The sequence below is a fragment of the Mobula hypostoma genome, chromosome 11 (genome assembly GCF_963921235.1).
Source record: "Mobula hypostoma chromosome 11, sMobHyp1.1, whole genome shotgun sequence".
In the NCBI taxonomy this organism is placed as follows: domain Eukaryota; kingdom Metazoa; phylum Chordata; class Chondrichthyes; order Myliobatiformes; family Myliobatidae; genus Mobula; species Mobula hypostoma.
This window is the reverse complement of record NC_086107.1, coordinates 1,324,317-1,345,114: the sequence shown is the minus strand read 5'-3', so window position 1 is coordinate 1,345,114 and position 20,798 is coordinate 1,324,317. Positions and strand designations below refer to the sequence as shown.

The 20,798-nt window shown below is 51.3% G+C and overlaps 1 protein-coding gene across 3 annotated transcripts in view; it reads left to right on the top strand.

The window, feature by feature from the left end:
- LOC134353545 (ras association domain-containing protein 8-like) overlaps positions 1-19,837 on the top strand; it is a 36,362-nt gene extending 16,525 nt beyond the window's left edge. For 2 of the 3 annotated variants that reach the window (XM_063061555.1, XM_063061556.1), the window contains exons 2-5: positions 3,891-4,035; positions 7,115-7,878; positions 16,282-16,432; positions 18,180-19,837. In XM_063061555.1, coding sequence (XP_062917625.1) covers positions 3,909-4,035; positions 7,115-7,878; positions 16,282-16,432; positions 18,180-18,286 — 1,149 coding nt within the window. In that variant the 5' untranslated portion in view covers positions 3,891-3,908 and the 3' untranslated portion in view covers positions 18,287-19,837. Of the gene's footprint in view, positions 1-3,885; positions 4,036-7,114; positions 7,879-16,281; positions 16,433-18,179 lie in introns of all 3 variants that reach the window. The other variant, XM_063061554.1, reaches the window with a different exon arrangement.
- The last annotated feature ends 961 nt before the right edge of the window (positions 19,838-20,798 follow it).

Sequence of the window (20,798 nt, the reverse complement as noted above, 5' to 3'; positions counted from 1 at the left end):
CCTTGAAGATGTCCTGGATACTACAGAGGCTAGTACCCAAGATGGAGATGACTACTTTAACAACTTCATTCGATCCTGAGCAGTAGCCTCCTGCCTCCACCCCCCACATACCAGATGGTGATGCAGCCTGTCTGAATGCTCTCCACCGTACATCTGTAGAAGTTCTCGAGCGTTTTAGGTGACAAACTAAATCTCCTCAAACTCCTAATAAAGTATAGCCGCTGTCTTGCCTTCTTTATGGCTGCATCGATATGTTGGGATCAGGTTAGATCCTCAGAGATCTTGGCACCCAGGAACGAGCTCACTCTCTCCACTTCTGATCTCTCTGAGGGTTGGTACATGGTCCTTTGTTCTAACTCTTTCTGAAGTCTACAATCAGCTCTTTGATAGGGTCATGCAAGCAGGCTTTTCCACTGAGACTGGGTGGGACCACAACTAGAGGTCATGGGTTAACATGAAAGGTGAAAGTTTAAGGGGAACATGAGGAGAAACTTCTTTACTCAGAGGGCCATGAGAGTGTGGAATGAGTGTCCTATGCAAGAGGTGCATGGGAGCTCGATTTCAATGTTTAAGAGAAGTTTGGATAGGTATGACGATGTCAGGAATATGGAGGCTATGAGAGTAGACAGTTTAAATAGTCCAGCATGGACTAAATGGGCTGAAGGGCCTGTTTCTGTGCCGTGCCTCACTATGACTATGACATAGTACAATCTGATTGTATAAGAGATGTTTAAAAAGTCTGAACAGTGGGTAGAAGTTCTCCTTGAGCCCGGGGGGGCGGGGGCGGTGGGGGGGAAGAATATCCGGGGTGAGTGAGGTCTTTGGCTGCTTTACTGAGGCAAATTTCTCGGAAGTCTTTTGGCACTCGGGTGACACTGCATCCATTTGCTCCCCAGTCATCAGCCCTGCCCTCTCTGTCCTCAAGAACTGCCTGAATTTGCCAAGCGGAGTTTCCCTCTCGCCGGTAATTGTCGTGTGATGATTAATACCCTTTACTACGCCAGGCATGTGATGGTGTCAGAGTAACATTGCTCAACCTGGCTCTGCCCTGGAATGCAGAGCGGCCGAGGAATGTGATCAGCATTCTCAGGCTCTGTCCCTCCCTCCCTCCCCACCCCCCCAGCACGCTGGAACTTCCTCCAGACTCTCCGCACTCCAGTGCGGCTCACTGCCACACCCTACCCGCCAACTGCTTCCCCCCAGCACGCTGGTGATATTCTCTGTACTATGTGGGATGCGATAGGAAATCAGTTTTGTTCCAATTGCCGTGCTACAGTGAAAAGTTTGTGCTGTGCTCTGTTTATACAGGTCAGATCATTTCACAGTGCGTTGAGGTGTTGCTTGTCTGTCACATACAACAATGACAGGAGACCTGTGTGGTGGTTTCTAAGTGAAAAGGGTATTGCACTGGGGAAATCCCACTCTCTCTAGCTCGAGTGGTCATCACAGCTGAGGTCTTGGTTGCAGTGGATGACCCTGATCTCTTCTCTGCCTCGTCATGTCCTTCGCTCTCCGGAGAACGATACAGAGCCGTTGGTTATGGGGTGTCCAGGAGGGTAGCATGTCTGGTGAAGGGGCTTGGCATGTCCATTCCGGGGCAGCTCACTTCCCTTTAACACCATCAAACACAGGAGCAGAATTAGGCCATTCAGCCCATCAACTCTGCTCCGCCATTCCATCATGACTGATCCCAGATCCCACTCAACCCCACACACCCGCCTTCTCACAATATCCTTTGATGCCCTGACCGATCAGGAAACGATCAACTTCCACCTTAAATATACCCACGGACTTCGCCTCCACCACAGTCTGTGGCAGAGCATTCCACAGATTCACCACTCTCTGGTGGAAAAAAATCCTCCTTACTTCTGTTCTAACAGGTCACCCCTCAGTTTTGAGATTGTGCCCTCTAGTTCTGGATACCCCCACCATAGAAAACACCCTCTCCACATCCACCCTATCTAGTCCTTTCAACATTCAGTAGGTTTCAATAAGATCCCCACACATTCTTCTAAATTCCAGTGAGTTCAGGCCCAAAGCTGCCAAACACTCCTCATATGTTAACCCCTTCATTCCCAGAATCATCCTCGTGAACCTCCTCTGGACTCTCCAATGACAACACTTTCTTTGAGATATGGGGCCCAAAACTGTTGACAAAACTCCAAGTGCAGCCTGACCAGTGTCTTATAAAGCCTCAGCATTATCTCCTTGTTTTTATATTCTATTCCCCTTGAAATAAATGCCAACATTGCATTTACCTTCTTTACCACAGACTCAAACTGTAAATTAAACTTCTGGGAGTCTTGTACGAGGACTCCCAAGTCCCTCTGCACCTCTGATGTTTGAATTTTCTCCCCATTTAGATAATAGTCCACACTATTGTTCCTTTTACCAAAATGCATTTTCATACATTTCCCAACACTGTATTCCATCTGCCACTTTTTTGCCCATTCTTCCGACTTGTCTATGTCCTACTGCAATTGCATTGTTTCCTCAGAACTACCTACCTCTCCACCTATCTTCATATCATCTGCAAACTTTACCACAAAGCCATCAATTCCATTATCTAAATCACTGACAAACAATGTGAAAAGCAGCAGTCCTAATACTGACCCCTGAGGAACACCGTTAGTCATTGACAGCCAACCAGAACAGGCCCCCTTTCATTCCCACTCGCTGCCTCCTGCCTGTCAGCCATTCCTCTATCCATGCCAGTATCTTTCCTGTAACACCATAGGATTTTATCTTGTTCAGCAGCCTCATGTGTGACGTCTTATCAAATGCCTTCTGAAAATCCAAGTAAATGACACCCACTGCCTCTCCTTTGTCCACCCTGCTTGATACTTCCTCGAAGATTTGTCAGGCAAGATTTCCCTTTACAGAAACCATGCTGACTTTGACTTATTTTATCATTAGTCTCCAAGTACCCCGAAACCTCATCTTTAATTATAGACCCTAACACTTTCCCAACCACTGAGGGCCCACTTTGGGCCCCAGCAGACACTCCGCCCTCACCTGTAGCTCCAAGTACCTATGTTCATACCACAGCAGCCACACCTCTGACCACTGCTTTGACAGGCTCGTGAGACCAGGCGAGAGTGGCTGGCGAGCCTTGTAAGCTGGGGAGATCAGGACTGGCCTGTCCTAGCATGTGAAGGCAGCTCTGGCAGACTGGGCGGATAATCATGATTATGGTCTTATGACCGTTGAGATAGAACAAGGTAAAACAATAACAGAATGCAGAACAAAGTGTAACAACTACAAATAAAATGCAGTGAAGATGGACAATAAGGTGCGAGGTCATAACGAGCTAGATTGTGAGGTTAAATGTCCTTATCGTACAAGAAGCCCATTCAATAATCCTATAACAGTGGGGTAGAAGTTGTCCTTCAGCCGGTGGGATGTGCTTTCAGGCTTTTGTATCTTCTGCCCGATGGGAGAGGGGAGAAGATTCAATGTCCGGTGTAAGTGGGGTCTCTGATTACACTGGCTGCTTTACTGAGGCAGTGAGACGTGTAGACAGAGTCCATGGAGGGGAGGCTGGTTTCTATGATATGCTGAGCTGTGTCCACACTCTCTGTGGTCACAGGCAGAGCTGTTGCCGTCCCGAGCTGTAATGCATCTCGATAGAAAACTTTCTGTGGTGTATCGATAAAAATTGGTGAGGGTCAAAGGGGACATTTTAAATTTCTTTAGTCTCCTGAAGATGCTAGTGAGCTTTCCTGTCACGGGGTCTGTGTGCTCGGACCAGGACGGACTGTTGGACCAGTACAGAGGGTCACTCTGTGGGAGGGATGGTAAGTAAGGATGGCTAGGTGGGACAGGGTGAGGGGTGCCAGGGATCACTGTTCTCACCCGTTGCTGAGGGCCCTCTCCCTGTTGCAGAGCAGTGCCCACGTGGGGCCCCGATGCCAGTGTCGGCCAGCACCCTGATGGAGCTGAAGGTGTGGGTGGAGGGTGTACAGAGAGTGGTGTGCGGGGTGACCGAGGACACCAACTGCCAGCAAGTCGTGATCGCTCTGGCACAGGCCATAGGTGAGTAGCAGAACCAGGGTGGGGGGCTTTGGGGCAGAGGTGGGTGGGGACGAATGGGCTGTGAAGGGAGGGGTTTGGGTGGGAGAGGGGTGCGGTGGGGTGGTTGTGGAGATGGGTGGGTGGTGAGGGAGGTGTTTGGGTGGGAGAGGGGGTGATGGGGTGGTTGTGGAGATGGGTGGGCGGTGAGGGAGGGGTTTGGGTGGGAGAGGGGAGTGGTGGGGTGGTTGTGGAGATGGGTGGGTGGTGAGGGAGGGGTTTGAGTGGGAGAGGGGGTGATGGGGTTGTTGTGGAGATGGGTGGGCGGTGAGGGAAGGGTTTGGGTGGGAGAGGGGGTGATGGGGTGGTTGTGGAGATGGGTGGGTGGTGAGGGAGGAGTTTGGGTGGGAGAGGGGGTGATGATGGGGTGTTGTGGAGATGGGTGGGTGGTGAGGGGAGGGATTGGGTGGGAGAGGGGGTGGTGGGGTGGTTGTGGAGATGGGTGGGTGGTGAGGGAGGGGTTTGGGTGGGAGAGGGGGTGATGGGGTGGTTGTGGAGATGGGTGGGCAGTGAGGGAGGGGATTGGGTGGGAGAGGGGGCTGGTGGGGTTGTTGTGGAGATGGGTGGGTGGTGAGGGAGGGGTTTGGGTGGGAGAGGGGGTGGTTGTGGAGATGGATGGGTGGTGAGGGAGGGGTTTGGGTGGGAGAGATGATGGGGTGTTGTGGAGATGGGTGGGTGGTGATGGAGGGTTTGGGTGGGAGAGGGGGTGATGGGGTGGTTGTGGAGATGGGTGGGTGGTGAGGGAGGGGTTTGGGTGGGAGAGGGGGTGGTGGGGTGGTTGTGGAGATGGGTGGGTGGTGAGGGAGGGTTTGGGTGGGAGAGGAGGGCAGTGGGGTGTTGTGGAGATGGGTGGGTGGTGAGGGAGGTGTTTGGGTGGGAGAGGAGGGATGACGAGGTGTTGTGGAGATGGGTGGGTGGTGAGGGGAGGGTTTGGGTGGGAGAGGAGGGGTGATGGGGTGGTTGTGGAGATGGGTGGGTGGTGAGGGAAGTGTTTGGGTGGGAGAGGGGGTGATGGGGTGGTTGTGGAGATGGGTGGGGGGAGATGGGTGGGTGGTGAGGGAGGGGTTTGGGTGGGAGAGGGGGTGATGAGGTGGTTGTGGAGATGGGTGAGGGTGGAGAGATGGATGGGTGGTGAGGGAGGTGTTTGGGTGGGAGAGGAGGGATGATGGGGTGTTGTGGAGATGGGTGGGCGGTGAGGGAGGGGTTTGGGTGGGAGAGGGGGTGATGGGGTGGTTGTGGAGATGGGTGGTGAGGGAGGGGTTTGGGTGGGAGAGGGGGTGATGGGGTGTTGTGGAGATGGGTGGGTGGTGAGGGAGGAGTTTGGGTGGGAGAGGCGTGCGGTGGGGTGGTTGTGGAGATGGGTGGGTGGTGAGGGAGGGGTTTGGGTGGGAGAGGCGTGCGGTGGGGTGGTTGTGGAGATGGGTGGGTGGTGAGGGAGGTGTTTGGGTGGGAGAGGAGGGCAGTGGGGTGGTTGTGGAGATGGGTGAGGGGGGAGATGGGCGGTGAGGGAGGAGTTTGGGTGGGAGACGAGGGGTGATGGGGTGGTTGTGGAGATGGGTGGGCAGTGAGGGAGGGGATTGGGTGGGAGAGGGGGCTGGTGGGGTTGTTGTGGAGATGGGTGGGTGGTGAGGGAGGGGTTTGGGTGGGAGAGGGGGTGGTTGTGGAGATGGATGGGTGGTGAGGGAGGGGTTTGGGTGGGAGAGATGATGGGGTGTTGTGGAGATGGGTGGGTGGTGAGGGAGGGGTTTGGGTGGGAGAGGAGGGCAGTGGGGTGTTGTGGAGATGGGTGGGTGGTGAGGGAGGTGTTTGGGTGGGAGAGGAGGGATGACGAGGTGTTGTGGAGATGGGTGGGTGGTGAGGGGAGGGTTTGGGTGGGAGAGGAGGGGTGATGGGGTGGTTGTGGTGTGGGGTGGGTGGTGAGGGAAGTGTTTGGGTGGGAGAGGGGGTGATGGGGTGGTTGTGGAGATGGGTGGGGGGAGATGGGTGGGTGGTGAGGGAGGGGTTTGGGTGGGAGAGGGGGTGATGAGGTGGTTGTGGAGATGGGTGAGGGTGGAGAGATGGATGGGTGGTGAGGGAGGTGTTTGGGTGGGAGAGGAGGGATGATGGGGTGTTGTGGAGATGGGTGGGCGGTGAGGGAGGGGTTTGGGTGGGAGAGGGGGTGATGGGGTGGTTGTGGAGATGGGTGGTGAGGGAGGGGTTTGGGTGGGAGAGGGGGTGATGGGGTGTTGTGGAGATGGGTGGATGGTGAGGGAGGGGTTTGGGTGGGAGAGGCGTGCGGTGGGGTGGTTGTGGAGATGGGTGGGTGGTGAGGGAGGGGTTTGGGTGGGAGAGGCGTGCGGTGGGGTGGTTGTGGAGATGGGTGGGTGGTGAGGGAGGTGTTTGGGTGGGAGAGGAGGGCAGTGGGGTGGTTGTGGAGATGGGTGAGGGGGGAGATGGGCGGTGAGGGAGGAGTTTGGGTGGGAGACGAGGGGTGATGGGGTGGTTGTGGAGATGGAATGGGGGTTTAGGGGTTAGGGGAGACAGTGAAGCGTTATGAGGGTTTGGGCAGAGACAGCTGGGTGGTATAGATGGGGTGTGATTCCAGTCACCTACCTGGGAATGTATGAGGGATGAGGACACGCGGCCTCTGACCCTCCAGTCGCTGTTGCTCCTCATTCCTGTCACCCTATCGATCCCGTTTCTGTCCAATGGTCCTGGGGCCTGCTTCGCTGCCTCCTCCTGTCACCAGCCGCTCACACGCTGGCGGCCTGACCCAAGTCGCAGACACACGACTGCAGATGGATGGCGCTGGGTCCCACTGCACCCCATTCCCATCTCTGACTTCTTCACCTTTATTGCTCCACAGGATCTCAACCTCTGCTCCCTCTGCGGGACCCTTGACCCCATCCTTGTCCCCATCGCAGATCCCTCACCCTTTGATCTTTGCTCCTACCTTGAAACCTCTGACCTTGTGCCCTCTGCCCCCACTGTGATGCCTCTGACCCTGTGCCCTCTGCCCCAGCTGTGATGCCTCTGACCCTGTGCCCTTTGCTCCCTGCTGCAGGTCAGACAGGCCGTTATGTGCTGATTCAGAGTTTCCAGGGCAGCGAGCGCCAGCTGATGCCAACCGAGTGTCCTGTCCAGCTGCTGACCGCATGTGGCCAGTCTGCCCGCGACATCCAGTTCATCCTGCGCCGTACTGGCCACACCGCCCCGGAGAACCCCAGCCCAGGACTTGCCCACAGCCGGCCCAAGAAGTCCCTGACCTTCACCGGTGGGGCGCCCGACCGCTCCCAGCGGGAGAAGTGGAAGTCGCGGGGGGCCGAAGCGGGCCCCCCCGCCAAGGAGGACCTGGTCCAGCTGATCCAGCGACAGCAGAGGCAGCTGAGGGAGCTTGCGGAGAGGCACGGCGCCTGCTTGGCGGAGACGGCGAGCAGGAGGCAGCCCAGAGAGTCGGAGGAGGGAGCGGCAAGGAGGACTGAGGAGGGGGATGAGGAGGAGGAGGAGGGCTACTGGGAGCGGGAACTGCAGGCAGAGCGGTGGAGGGAGAGGGAGCTCCTGAGCCGCTTGGAGGAACTGAAGGGGAACATGCAAGAGGTGGCGGAGAGTCTGCTGGGGATGGGCCACCGAGCGCAGCTGCTAGGCCGGGAGATCAAGCAGGAGGGCGAGAGAGCGAGGGCGGCGCAGCTGGCCGACCAAAACAGCACCAGGGTGGCCATCGGCCGCGTGCGAGCCGACATCCAGGGTGTCGACGAGGAGAACCAGCAGCTGCAGAGGTCCCTGCTCATGGTGGAACAAGCGTTACAGGAGGCCGAGCTCAGGCTGCAGGTGAGGCTGGTGTCACTGCTCACGCCACACACAGTCCGGCAGGGCAACGGGACGGCGCAGGACGGGCCAGGAACACTCTTACAGTCAGCTTCGTTGTCACTGTCTTCCTGTTAGTGTGACACTAGTACAGCTCAGGGCATCACAGTCCAGACCTCAATTCTGACGCTGTCTCTAATTCTCCCCGTGAACCGCGACGGTTTTCTCCAGGTGCTCTGGTTTCCTCCCACAGTCCCAAGGGTAGGTTAATTATTCACGGTAAATTGTCCTGTGATTAACTCGGGTTAAATCCGTGAGTGGCTGCTGTGCCACAAGGACCTGTATCCCAAATAAAGTAAATAACACTTTTGCAGCAGTGGTACAGTGCAAAGACAGCGAATCACCAAGAATTGCACCTGAATAAGTAGTGGAGATGCAGAGCGGCAGGTATTGTCAGAGGGTTCATGGCCATTCAGAAACCTGATGGCAGAGGGGAAGAAGCTGTTACTAGATCATTGTGTGTGTGTGTGTGTGTGTGTTCAGACATGCCGATGCACGTGGATTGGCTGGGGAGTTTCAGCAGGTAAATGTGGGCAAATGGCTTTATAAAGCATCAGTCGGACGTATTGTGAGCAGATTCGGCCCCCTTATCTAAGAGAGGATGTGCTGGTCTTGGAGAGGCTCACGAGAATGATCCCAGGAATAAAAGGGTTAATGTATGAGGAGTGATTGATGAATCTGGGCCTGTACTCGCTGGGGTTTAGAAGAATGAGAGGGGAAGTGTGTCCAGCTGCAGCTTCTAACAAACCGCGTTAAGGAGTTGGAGCTGGACCTGGATGAACTCTGGATCATTCGGGAGGCTGAGGGGGTGACAGATAGGACATGTAGAGAGGCAGTTACACCCAAGGACACAGGAAACTGGGTGACAGGAAGGGGAAATGGGTTAGGGAGCCAGTGTAGAGTACCCCTGTGGCCATCCCCCTCAACAACAGGTATATCACTTTGGATACTGTTGAGAGGGTGGGGTGACCTAACAGGGGAAAGTTACAGTGGTCGAGTCTCTGGCACTGAGTCTGACTCTGACTCAGAAGGGAAGAGGGGTGAAGAGGCACACTGTGGTGAGAGGGGATTCGTTAGTTAGGGGAACAAACGGGAGGTTCTGTAGGTGAAAACGAGATTCCTGCATCGTATGCTTCCTCTGGGTGCCAGGGCCCCGGACATCATGGATAGAGTCATCAGCTTTCTTAAGTGGGAGATTGAAAAGAACACTGGCAGGGATGATGGCAGGGCAGCAATGGCTGGAATTTCTGGAAGCAATTCAGAAGGCACAGGACATAAACACCCCAAAGAGGAAGAAGTTTTCTGAAGGAAAGATGACACAACTGTGGCTAACAAGAGAAGTCAAAGCCAAAATAAAAGCCAAAGAGAGGGTATATGATAGAGCAAATATTAGTGGGAAGTTAGAGGAATGGGAAGCTTTTATAAACCAACAGAATGCAACTAAAAAAGTTGAGAAGAAGGTAAAGATGAAACATGAAAGTAAGCTAGCCAATAATATTGAAGAGGATACCAAAAGTTTCTTCAGATACGCAAAGTGTAAAAGAGAGGTGAGAGTGGAATTGGACCGTTGGGAAACAATGCTGGAGAGGTAGTAATGGGAACCATGAAATGGCAGACAAACTGAATAAGCATTTTGCATCAGTCTTCACCGGGGAAGACACTAGCAGTGTGGTGGAAGTTCCAGGGGTCATGGGTCATGAGGTGTATGAAGTTACCATAACTAGAGAGAAGGTTATTAAGAAAGGTCTGAAGGTAGATGAGTCACCTGGACCAGATGGTGTCCACCCCAGGGTTCTGAAAGAGGTGGCTGAAGAGATTGTGGAGGCATTAGTAATGACCTTTCAAGAGCCACTAGATTCTGGAATGGTTCTGGAAGACTGAAAAATTGTAAATGACACTCCACTCTTCAAGAAGGGAGAGAGGCAGAAGGAAGGAAACTATAGACCAGTTAGTCTGACCTCAGTGCTTGTGAAGGTATTGGAATCGATTGTTAAGGATGTGGTTTTGGGGTACTTTTCAATGACTTGGATGATGGAATTGATGGCTTTGTTGCAAAGTTTGCAAACAATATAAAGACAGGTAGAGGGGCAGGTAGTTTTGAGAAGGTAGAAAGGCTATAGGAGAACTTCGACAGATTAGGAGAATGGACAAAGAAATGGGATATGGAATACAGTGTCAGAAAGTGTATGGCCATGCACTTCAGTAGGAGAAATAAAATTGTTGACTTTTCTAAATGGAGAGAAAATACAAAAAAACTGAGGCACAAAGGGACTTGGGAGTTGTTGTGCAGGATTCTCTAAAGGTTAACTTGTATGTTGAGTCTGTGGTGAGGAAGGCAAATGAGATATTAGTGTTCAGTTCGAGAGGACTAGAATATAAAAGCAAGGATGTAATGGTGAGACTTTATACAGCACTGGTGAGGCCTCACCTGGAGTATTGTGAGCCGTTATTGGTCCCCTTACCTTAGAAAGGATGTGCTGAAACTTGAGAGGGTTCAAAGGTTCATGAAAATGATTCCAGGACTGAATGGTTTGTCATATGAAGAGTATCTGATGGCTCTGGGCCTGTATTCACTAGAATTCAGAAGAATGAGGGGTGAAACCTATCGAATGGTGAAAGGCCTTGATAGAGTTGATGTGGAGAGGATGTTTCCTGTGGTGGGAGAGTCTAAAACCAGAGGACACAGCCTCAGAATAGAGGAGCGTCCTTTTAGAATGGAAATGAGGAGGAATTTCTTTAGCCAGAGGGTGGTGAATTGCCATAAGGGCTGTGGAGGCCAAGTCATTGGTTCTATTTAAAGCAGAGGTTGAGAGGTTCTTGATTAGTCAGAGTATCAAAGGTTACAGAGAAGGCGGGAGAATGGGGTTGAGAGGGATAATAAATCAGCCGTGATGGAATGGCAGAGCAGACTCGATTGGCCAAATGAACGGAAATTGAGCTGCACACACAAAATTCTGGAGGAACTCAGCAGGCCAGGCAGCATGTCTGGAAAAGAGTATCAGGCCCTGTCATGTGATTGGGAACTGAGCTGTTTTGGTTACAACCCAATGGGTGTCTTGTGCGAGATGGGGCATTGCTGCCACCTGGTGGCAGAGAGCAGCTACTGCTGGATGAGCTGGGATGGAGATGTATGGGCAGTTCCTGTCAGAATCCAGTGAAGGTAGAGGCTTGTAAGGAAGGTACTGCCATAATCACAGGGGAGACGTAGGGACAAGTTCATGGAGGGTATTTAGGATGGTTTCTTGGAGATATGACTTGAGGAGGGTGCAAAGTTCAAAGTAAATTTATTATTAAAGTACATATATACCACAACATACAAGCCTGAGATTTATTTTCTTGTGGACATTTGCTGTAAATACAAACAAAAGAAACAGCAAAAAATATCAAGAACGTGTGATAAAGAGTCTTTGAAAGTGAGTCCATAGTTTGTGGGAACACTTCAATGTTGGGGTGAGTGAAGTTATCGCTTCTGGTTCAAGAGCCTGATGATTAGGTTAGATTAGATTCAACTTTATTGTCATTGTGCCGAGTACAGATACAAAGCCAATGAAATGCAGTTAGCATCTGACCAGAAATGCAAAGAATAGTGTTATTTACAAAATAACTGTGAATAAAAAGTAAGTGCTACAGCACACAAATATAAAAGTACTGAGACAGTTCAATATGGGTGCAATATTGCTTAGCGCTGTGATGTGAGGTTCAGCAGGGTCACAGCCTCAGGGAAGAAGCTCTTCCTGTGCCTGCTGGTGCGGGAGCGGAGGCTCCTGTAGCGCCTACCGGATGGGAGGAGAGTAAAAAGTCCATGGTTAGGGTGAGATGCATCCTTGATAATGCTTTTCGCCCTGCCCAGGCAGTGTTTATGGTAGATGTTCTCAATGGTGGGCAATTGGGTGTCGATAATCCGCTGGGCAGTTTTCACCACACGCTGGACTGCTTTGCGGTCTGATACAGGACAATTGCCATACCACACTGAGATGCAGTTGGTGAGTATGCTGTCAATGGTACAGCGGTAAAAGTCAGTCAGTATCCTGGGACAGAGGTGAGCTTTCTTGATGCTCCGCAGGAAATAAAGGCGCTGTTGCGTCTTTTTGATCAGGATGGAGGAGCTCAGGGACCAGGTGAGATCCTTGGAAATGTGGACACCAAGGAATTTGAAGCTTGATACCCGCTCCACTACAGTTCTGTCGATGTAGATGGGGACGTGAGTGTGGCTCCTAGCATGCCTGAAGTCCACAATGATCTCCTTGGTTTTCTGGGTGTTAAGGGCCAGGTTGTTGTCGGCACACCACACGGCCAGGTGCTGGACCTCGTCCCTGTAGGCCGTCGAGTGTCCTATGGATGGTTGAGGGTAATAACTGTTCCTGAGCATGGTGATGTGGTCCTGAGGCTCCTGCCCCTCCATTCTGATGGCGGCAGTGAGAAAAGAACGGCCGGGTGCTGGGGTTACCTGATGATGGATGCTGCTTTCAGGGACAGTGCTTCACGTAGATGTGCTCAATGGTGGGGAGGGTTTTACCCATGATGGACTGGGTCATATCCACTACTTCTTGTAGGATTTCCCACTCAAGGGCATTAGTGTATGCATACCAGGCCATGATGCACTTGGTGAATGTACTGTCCACAACACACCTATGGAAGTTTGTCAAGATTTTCGATGACTTGCTAAATCTTCACAAACTAGGAAAGGCTGGGAAGGTGGGAGGTGGGAATTTTCCAGCTGGTGTTATCTGAAGGCACAGGATAAATTAAAGATCTTGTGGAAAACTTCTCACAAAAGGTGATCACAGTATGGCAAAATTTAAAGCTCAGGTTAAGGGCTAGTAAGATGGGTCTGAGGGAAGTGTCCTAAACTTAAATAAAGTTCAGAATCAGGTTTATTATCACCAGCATGTGATGTGAAATTTGTTAACTTAGCAGCAGCAGTTCAATGCAATACATAATTTAGAAGAAAAAATAAATAATTAAATCATATCCTGTATACTTTATACAGTATACTTATATTGAATAGATTAAAAATTGCGCAAAAAATAGAAAATATTATATATTTTTAAAAAGTGAGGTAGTGTTCACGGGTTCAATGTCCATTTAGGAATGGGATGGCAGAGCGGAAGAAGCTGTTCCTGAATCGCTGAGTGTGTGTCTTCAGGCGTCTGTACCCCCTCCCTGGTGGTGAAGGGCATGCCCTGGGTGCTTGTCTCCTCTTTTGCTCCCACCCTATGCAGCCACCTTTTCAGTTTTTTATTTCTTGCACTGTACTGCCACAAAACAACAGATTTCACGTAATCTTTCAGTGATGATAAACCGGGTTCTGGTTCTGATTCTGAGAAGAGTGTGAGCACAGAGCTGGCTAAGGTGGATGAGGTGAGACAGGAGATTAGCAGGGCTGGACATTTAAGCAGATATTCCCTAAATCTGAACGGAGTATGCTGCAGCGATCAGGGAGAGGGATGGTCTGTCTGTGGCGGTGAGGAATCTCACTGGAAGATGCGCATACAGAATCGTGAAGATCACTGAGGGAAGAGACTGCCAACCAGCAAAGCATTATGAAGAGGCAGAAGGTAGAGGACAGGGATAAAGCAACAAGTTACAAGGACAGGCTGAGACTAACCCTGGAGGCTGCGAGGTGACAGGATGAAGGCGTTGGTCAGAGGCACTTGGGAGTATTGTGAGCAGTTTTTGGCCCCTTATCTAAGAAAGGATGTGCTGGTATTGGGGGGGGTGGTCTGGAGGAGGTTCACGAAAATGATCCCAAGAATGAAAGGGTTAATGTATGAGGAGCATTTGACAGCCCCTGGCCTGAACTCACTAGAGTTTCCAAGAATGAGAGATCTCATTAAATCCTATTGAAAGGCCTGGTTAGAGTGTATGTGGAGAGGATATTTCCTGTGGTAGGGGGGGGTCTAGGACCAGATAACACAGCCTCAGATTAAAGGGATATCCATTTAAAAAAGAGAGGAGAAGGAATTTCTTTAGCAAGAGGCCAGTGAATCTGTGGAATTCATTGCCACAGACAATTGTGGAAACTAAGTCATTGAATATATTTAAAGCAGAGGTTGAAAGGTTCTTGATTAGTCAGTGTGTCAAAGGCCGGAAAATGGGGTTGGGAGGGATAAGATAGATAGGTTGATACTTTATTGATCCCAAAGGAAATCACAGTGCCACAGTAGCATTACAAGAGCACAGGTATACAATTATTATAAGAGAAATAAGATGCACAAGTCTTACAAGTCGAAGATTACAAGATTTGCAAGATTTACAACTTCACACTGATTACATAGAAACATAGGAAACTTACAGCACAATACAAGCCCTTCGGCTCACAAAGCTGTGTCGAACATGTTCTTACCTTGGAAGTTACCTGGGATTACCCATAGCCCTCTATTTTTCTTAGCTCCATGTACCTATCCAGGAGTCTCACCATTGCCGGCAGCCCATTCCACGCACTCACCACTCTCTGCGTTTAAAAAAAAACTTAACCCTGACATCTCCTCTGTACCTACTTCCAAGCACCTTAAAACTGTGTCCTCTCATGCTAGCCATTTCAGCCCTGGAGAAAACCCTCTGACTATCCACATGATCAATGCCTCTCATCATCTTATACACCTCTATCAGGTCACCTCTCATCCTCTGCCACTCCAAGGAAAAAAGGCTGAGTTCATTCAACCTATTCTCATAAGGCATGCTCCCCAATCCAGGCAACATCCTTGTAAATCTCCTCTGCACCCTTTCTATGGTTTCCACATCCTTCCTGTAGTGAGGTGACCAGAATTGAGCACAGTACTCCAAGTGGGGTCTGACCAGGGTCCTATATAGCCGCAACATTACCTCTAGGCTCCTAAACTCAATCCCACGGTTGATGAAGGCCAATGCACCGTATGCTTTCTTAACCACAGAGTCAACCTACATAGCAGCTTTGAGTGTCCTATGGACTCAGACCCCAAGATCCCTCTGATTCTCCACACTGCCAAGAGTCTTATCATTAATGCTATATTCTGCCATCATATTTGACTCTCCAATATGAACCACCTGACACTTATCTGGGTTGAACTCCATCTGCCACTTCTCAGCCCAGTTTTGCATCCTATCAATGTCCCGCTGTAACCTCTGACAGCCCTCCACACTATCCACAACACCCCCAACCTTTGTGTCATCAGCAAACTTACTAACCCATCCCACCGGTTCCTCATCCAGGTCATTTATAAAAATCACGAAGAGAAGGGGTCCCAGAACAGATCCCTGAGGCACACCACCGGTCACCGACCTCCATGCAGAATATGACCCCTCTACAACCACTCTTTGCCTTCTGTGGGCAAGCCAGTTCTGGATCCACAAAGCAATGTCCCCTTGAATCCCATGCCTCCTTACTTTCTCAATAAGCCTTGCATGGGGTAACTTGTCAAATGCCTTGCTGAAATCCATATATACTACATCTACTACTCTTCCTTCATCAACATGCTTAGTCACATCCTCAAAAAATTCAACCAGGCTCATAAGGCACGACCTGCCTTTGACAAAGCCATGCTGACTATTCCTAATCATATTCTGCCTCTCCAAATGTTCATAAATCCTGCCTCTCAGGATCTTCTCCATCAACTTACCAACCACTGAGTTAAGACTCACTGGCCTATAATTTCCTGGGCTATCTCTACTCCCTTCCTTGAATAATGGAACAACATCCACAACCCTCCAATCCTCCGGAACCTCTCCCGTCCCTATTGATGATGCAAAGATCATCACCAGAGGCTCAGCAATCTCCTCCCTCACCTCCCACAGTAGCCTGGAGTACATCTCGTCTGGTCCTGGCGACTTATCCAACTTGATGCTTTCCAAAAGCTCCAGCACGCACTTGATAATGCAACAATTACCGTAACAGCTGGGTGTGGTAAAAAGAGCTAAACAGAGATCAATAACAGTCTAACAGGGGGCGGGGGGGAGGCGTACTCACTTTATTGAGCTTGTTGGCATCACCCATGTTGGTGCCATTGCCCCAGCACACCACCACGTAGAAGATTGTACTGGTGACAACAGACTGGCAGAACATGTGGAGAGGCCCGTATATATCAAAGGACCTCAGTCTTCTCAGGAGGTAGAGGTGATTCTGGCCCTTCTTGTACACAGTCTCTGTGTTGGTGCTCCACTCAAGTCTGTTGTCCAGGTGCTCCCCCAGGTACTTGCAGGTCCTCACCATCAATAGTAACAGGGAGCAGTGCAGGATAATAAATCACGGTGAACAGTGGAGCAGACTTGATGGGCTGAATGGTCTACTTCTGCTCTTATGTCCTGTGGTCCCTGTGGTCCCTGTGGTCTTTTGTTACTGCCCTGTGCTGGCCCATGTATGGCTGCTGATCGCCGTGTCTGTGTTTTCAGGCCAAAGGGCTGGAGTTGGAGGAGCTGAACAAGGAGCTGAGACAGTGCAACCTACAGCACTTCATCCAACAAACGGGCAGTGGTGGGGGCCACGGCCGCACTGAGGAGGGACTGCCTGCCCAGGGACCCTGCCCACCCTCCAGTCCTGGAGGTGAGTTCAGTCCAACACCCACACATCCTCAGGGTCTCTCACTGACAACACCCCTGTTGCAGTCCAACCCAGATACCCAACCATCTAGATCCCTCTACCCTCTCCCAGACAGTGAGACGGAGTGGCTCTGTCTCCTAGGCACAAATCCCTCTCCTCGGTGACTCCTGCCTCGCTGCCAGACACAGCTGCTCCCTCCCAGTGTCTCCCAGGCACACACCCCACCCTCCCACTGCTTTCCTTGGCAACCCCACCCTCCCACCCCTCTCTCCTGAGTGACCCCTACACTCCCTTCCCCCTCTCTCCTGGGTGACCCTCACACTCCTTTCCCCCTCTCTCCTGAGTAATCCCCACTCTCCCACACCTCTTCCAGATGACCCTCACACTCCCTTCCCCCACTCTCCCACACCTCTTCCAGGTGACCCCCAACTCTCCCACCTCTCTTCTGGCTGACCGTCCTTCACTCCCTCCCACCCAGAAATACACCTCTGCCTCTCTAATGCCCCTCTCCAGCAAGTGCCTCTCCCAGTCCCCACCCACCACCATCAGCACCATCTCCCACCCCTCTTTGGACCCTGTCTTCCAGACCCAACCGCCCACCACTCTCCGAAATCCCCACCCGACATCTCTCCTAGCTCCTTCCCTGCCAAGGTTGGTGAAACCCGCTCCGCCAGACACCCAACTCTTCTCGAAAACCCATTGTCTCCCCCCCCAAACTCCTGAACATCCCTTCACCCTGAGCCCCCCCAAACTCCTGAACATCCCTTCACCCTGAGCCCCCCCAAACTCCTGAACATCCCTTCACCCTGAGCCCCCCCAAACTCCTGAACATCCCTTCACCCTGAGCCCCCCCAAACTCCTGAACATCCCTTCACCCTGAGCCCCCCCAAACTCCTGAACATCCCTTCACCCTGAGCCCCCCCAAACTCCTGAACATCCCTTCACCCTGAGCCCCCCCAAACTCCTGAACATCCCTTCACCCTGAGCCCCCCCAAACTCCTGAACATCCCTTCACCCATTGTCTGCCCCCCCAAACTCCTGAACATCCCTTCACCCATTGTCTGCCCCCCCAAACTCCTGAACATCCCTTCACCCTGAGCCCCCCCAAACTCATGAACATCCCTTCACCCTGAGCCCCCCCAAACTCCTGAACATCCCTTCACCCTGAGCCCCCCCAAACTCCTGAACATCCCTTCACCCTGAGCCCCCCCAAACTCCTGAACATCCCTTCACCCTGAGCCCCCCCAAACTCCTGAACATCCCTTCACCCTGAGCCCCCCCAAACTCCTGAACATCCCTTCACCCTGAGCCCCCCCAAACTCCTGAACATCCCTTCACCCTGAGCCCCCCCAAACTCCTGAACATCCCTTCACCCTGGTGCAGACACGCATTTCACTGAATGTTTTGAGGTTTCAGGGTACATGCGTTTGGGGCACCGCAGTAGTGTATCACTTGGCGTGACGCTATTACAGCTCAGGGCACCAGAGTTCCGTGTTCTGAGTTCAGTCCCAGCGCTGTCTCCACATTCCACATGGATTTTCCCCGGCTGTCCTGTTTCCTCGCACGGTTCAAGGATGTACTGTACTTTACTGGTTAGTAGGTTAATAGGTGATTGTAAACCATCCGGTGATCAGGCTTGGGTTAAATCAGTGGGTTGTTGGGTAGTGTGGCTCGAAGGGCCTGTTCTCTGAATAAACCGATAAGTGTGCTGGATCTGCTCTAACCCCGACCACAATATTCTGTGTTTCAGAACTGGACTCCACGGCCCGAACCACATCCAGGCACTTCCTGGGAAACCCGCGGAATCTGCAGAACCCCGTGGTGTCGAGCCTGAACCCGGAGGGGGTGTTCGTTTGAGGTGTCCTGTGTGTGGATGGTGACTCCAGATCCCCACCCAGGGGGCTGGTTTGTGCCGTGGGACAGACTGCAGACAGGGGGAGCAGTGTCCACCACCCAGTCTCTTAAAACTGATAAAGACTTGCTTTATTTGTCGAGTGCATATCGACACATCTAGTGAAATGGGTCGCTTGCACCAATGACCAACGCGGTCCGAGGATGTGCTGGGGGCAGCCCGCAAGTATCACACACTTCTGACGCCGACGTACCGTGTCCACAACTTACTAACCCTAACGTGTACGTCTTTGGGAGGCAACCAGAGCACCAAGAGGAAACCCACACAGTCATGTGGAGAAGAGGCACTGCCAGGGATTGAACTCCGTTTAGTCGTTACTGGCACTGAAAAGCATTACGCTAACCACTTCATTACCGTGCTGCTTGAGACGAGGCCTTTCAATCCATGAGGCTGTTCCTCCCACGCAATAAAATTAACACTGGACTGACCCCCTGCATCTCTCCAACAGGTTCAACACCACCCAGCCTTCCATCTACTGCGGGGAATAGATCTACTGTTGTCTCCCTGTGTCTCTCCAACAGGTTCAACACCACCCAGCCTTGCATCTACCATGGGGTGACTAATGATCATTCATGCAGAGAATTGAGTGGGTCTCCCTTCCCCACCTCTGTTCTCCAATTCCGGACTCCCTATGAGTCCTGATGAAGGGTCTCTGCCCGAAATGTCGACTGTTTATTAATTTCCATGGATGCTGCCTGACCTGCTGAGTTCCTCCAGCATTTTCTGTCTGTTACTCTGGATTTCCAGCATTGGCGGAATCTCTTGTGTTCTTGAATTCAATGTCATTAGCCTGTTATGGCCTGCCTCCCGGACCCTCGGGAGTGGGGAGTCACTCTGTACCTTATTCAATCCAGCTGTCTTCCTCCCCTACCCTCTCTCACCCCCCACTCTCTCTCCCTCCCCTCCCCCACTCTCTCTCCCCACCCTCTCTTGCCCCTCCCTCTCCCCCTCTCTCTTTCTCTCTCCCTCCCCACTCATTTCCCCCTCTGCCAGTGGTGGGAAAATCACCCAGTCTTGGATTATAATGTTAACAAAGTTGTACAGAAACCCTTAACTATATTTGAAAGGGCAAATTATGAGAATAAACTCTATTTCTATGTGAATAATTTAAATTTCTTGTCTGAGTAAGGATTTTACAGAGTTGTTCTGTTTCTGAGTTTGCCCACTGGAGAGTTAAATACGGAACTTTTGAGGTTATAATCTCGGTTCAGGTTCATAATGACTACACGCCAATCCTGGATGGAACTGCGGGAGAGATGTTAGATTCCGTGTCATTTCCAGTACACCAGTGTAAAGGAGGACAAAGTGATTGTTACTCTGGATCCGATACAGCACAAACAAACACAATAAGATAAAGAGCACAATAAATATAAATACATGCGATAGTTTATATACCTAGATTGATTAGCCGTCTGTCTCCCTCAGGAATGTAGTGTATAAAAGGTCATGACTGGCTCCGATCTTTCTGATTTAAAGTATTTAATGTTCAAAAATAAATGACAATTGAAAATAGCTGTTTGTGTTTTATTGATCACTCATGAAGATCACGTCCAGTTGTGACTGGATGAGCTGAAACAAATAAAATACCTCAGCGCCCGAGTGCCCATCACAGGTACCGCTCGGCACCACCCTCCCACTGCCCGCTCTCTCTGTGACCCCCTCCCACTGCCCGCTCGCTTTGCACCACCCACCCACTGTTCACTCTGGAGGAGCAGACTGGATCAGGACAATTTACCATCGATCTACAGGCCATGCCCCTCAGGGACTTAGGCTAGATTATTTCTTCGTGACCATGTTTTTACGCATTGTAACTGTATGTGATAGGTGCTGTGTGTTGTCGGTAATGTGTTTTGCACCCTGACCCCAGGGGGATGTATGGTTGAATGATAAACGAACGTGAACCACCCCCCTCTGCCCCACACCCCATGTACGGAGGTACATGAAACACCTTGCTTTGCATGCTATCGATACAGATCATTTCATCACCGGTGCAGAATGAAGTGTCACACTTACAGAGAGAGCGCAGTGCAGGCAGGCAGACTATAAGGTGCAAGGTGATAACGAGGGAGATGGTGGTTAAGACTCCCTCTGATCATTAAAACAGAATGGCCCATTTTTGACTCATCATTGCGGAACCTGGGGTTGCTCAGGTGTGCTGTCTACACACTTTCATCCTACACTCGCCACACATTCTGGCATTTCCTCAAATCCTCTAAATCTTTTATCCTTTATCCTAAACTCAGAGAGAGGGAGAACTGAGTTACTGTTACAGCTAGAGGATTATAACCAACACTGGCCACTGTTAACACAAACAGGAAAGGCTGGTTACCTGAGTTTGTTCACGTCAGGGGCCAGGAGTCAAGCCTGAGGGTTGTACTGTGCCGAGGTAGGACAGGTGCCTGGACAATTAGATTCAGACGTATTTATCACGTGTACATGAAAACATACAGAGAACTG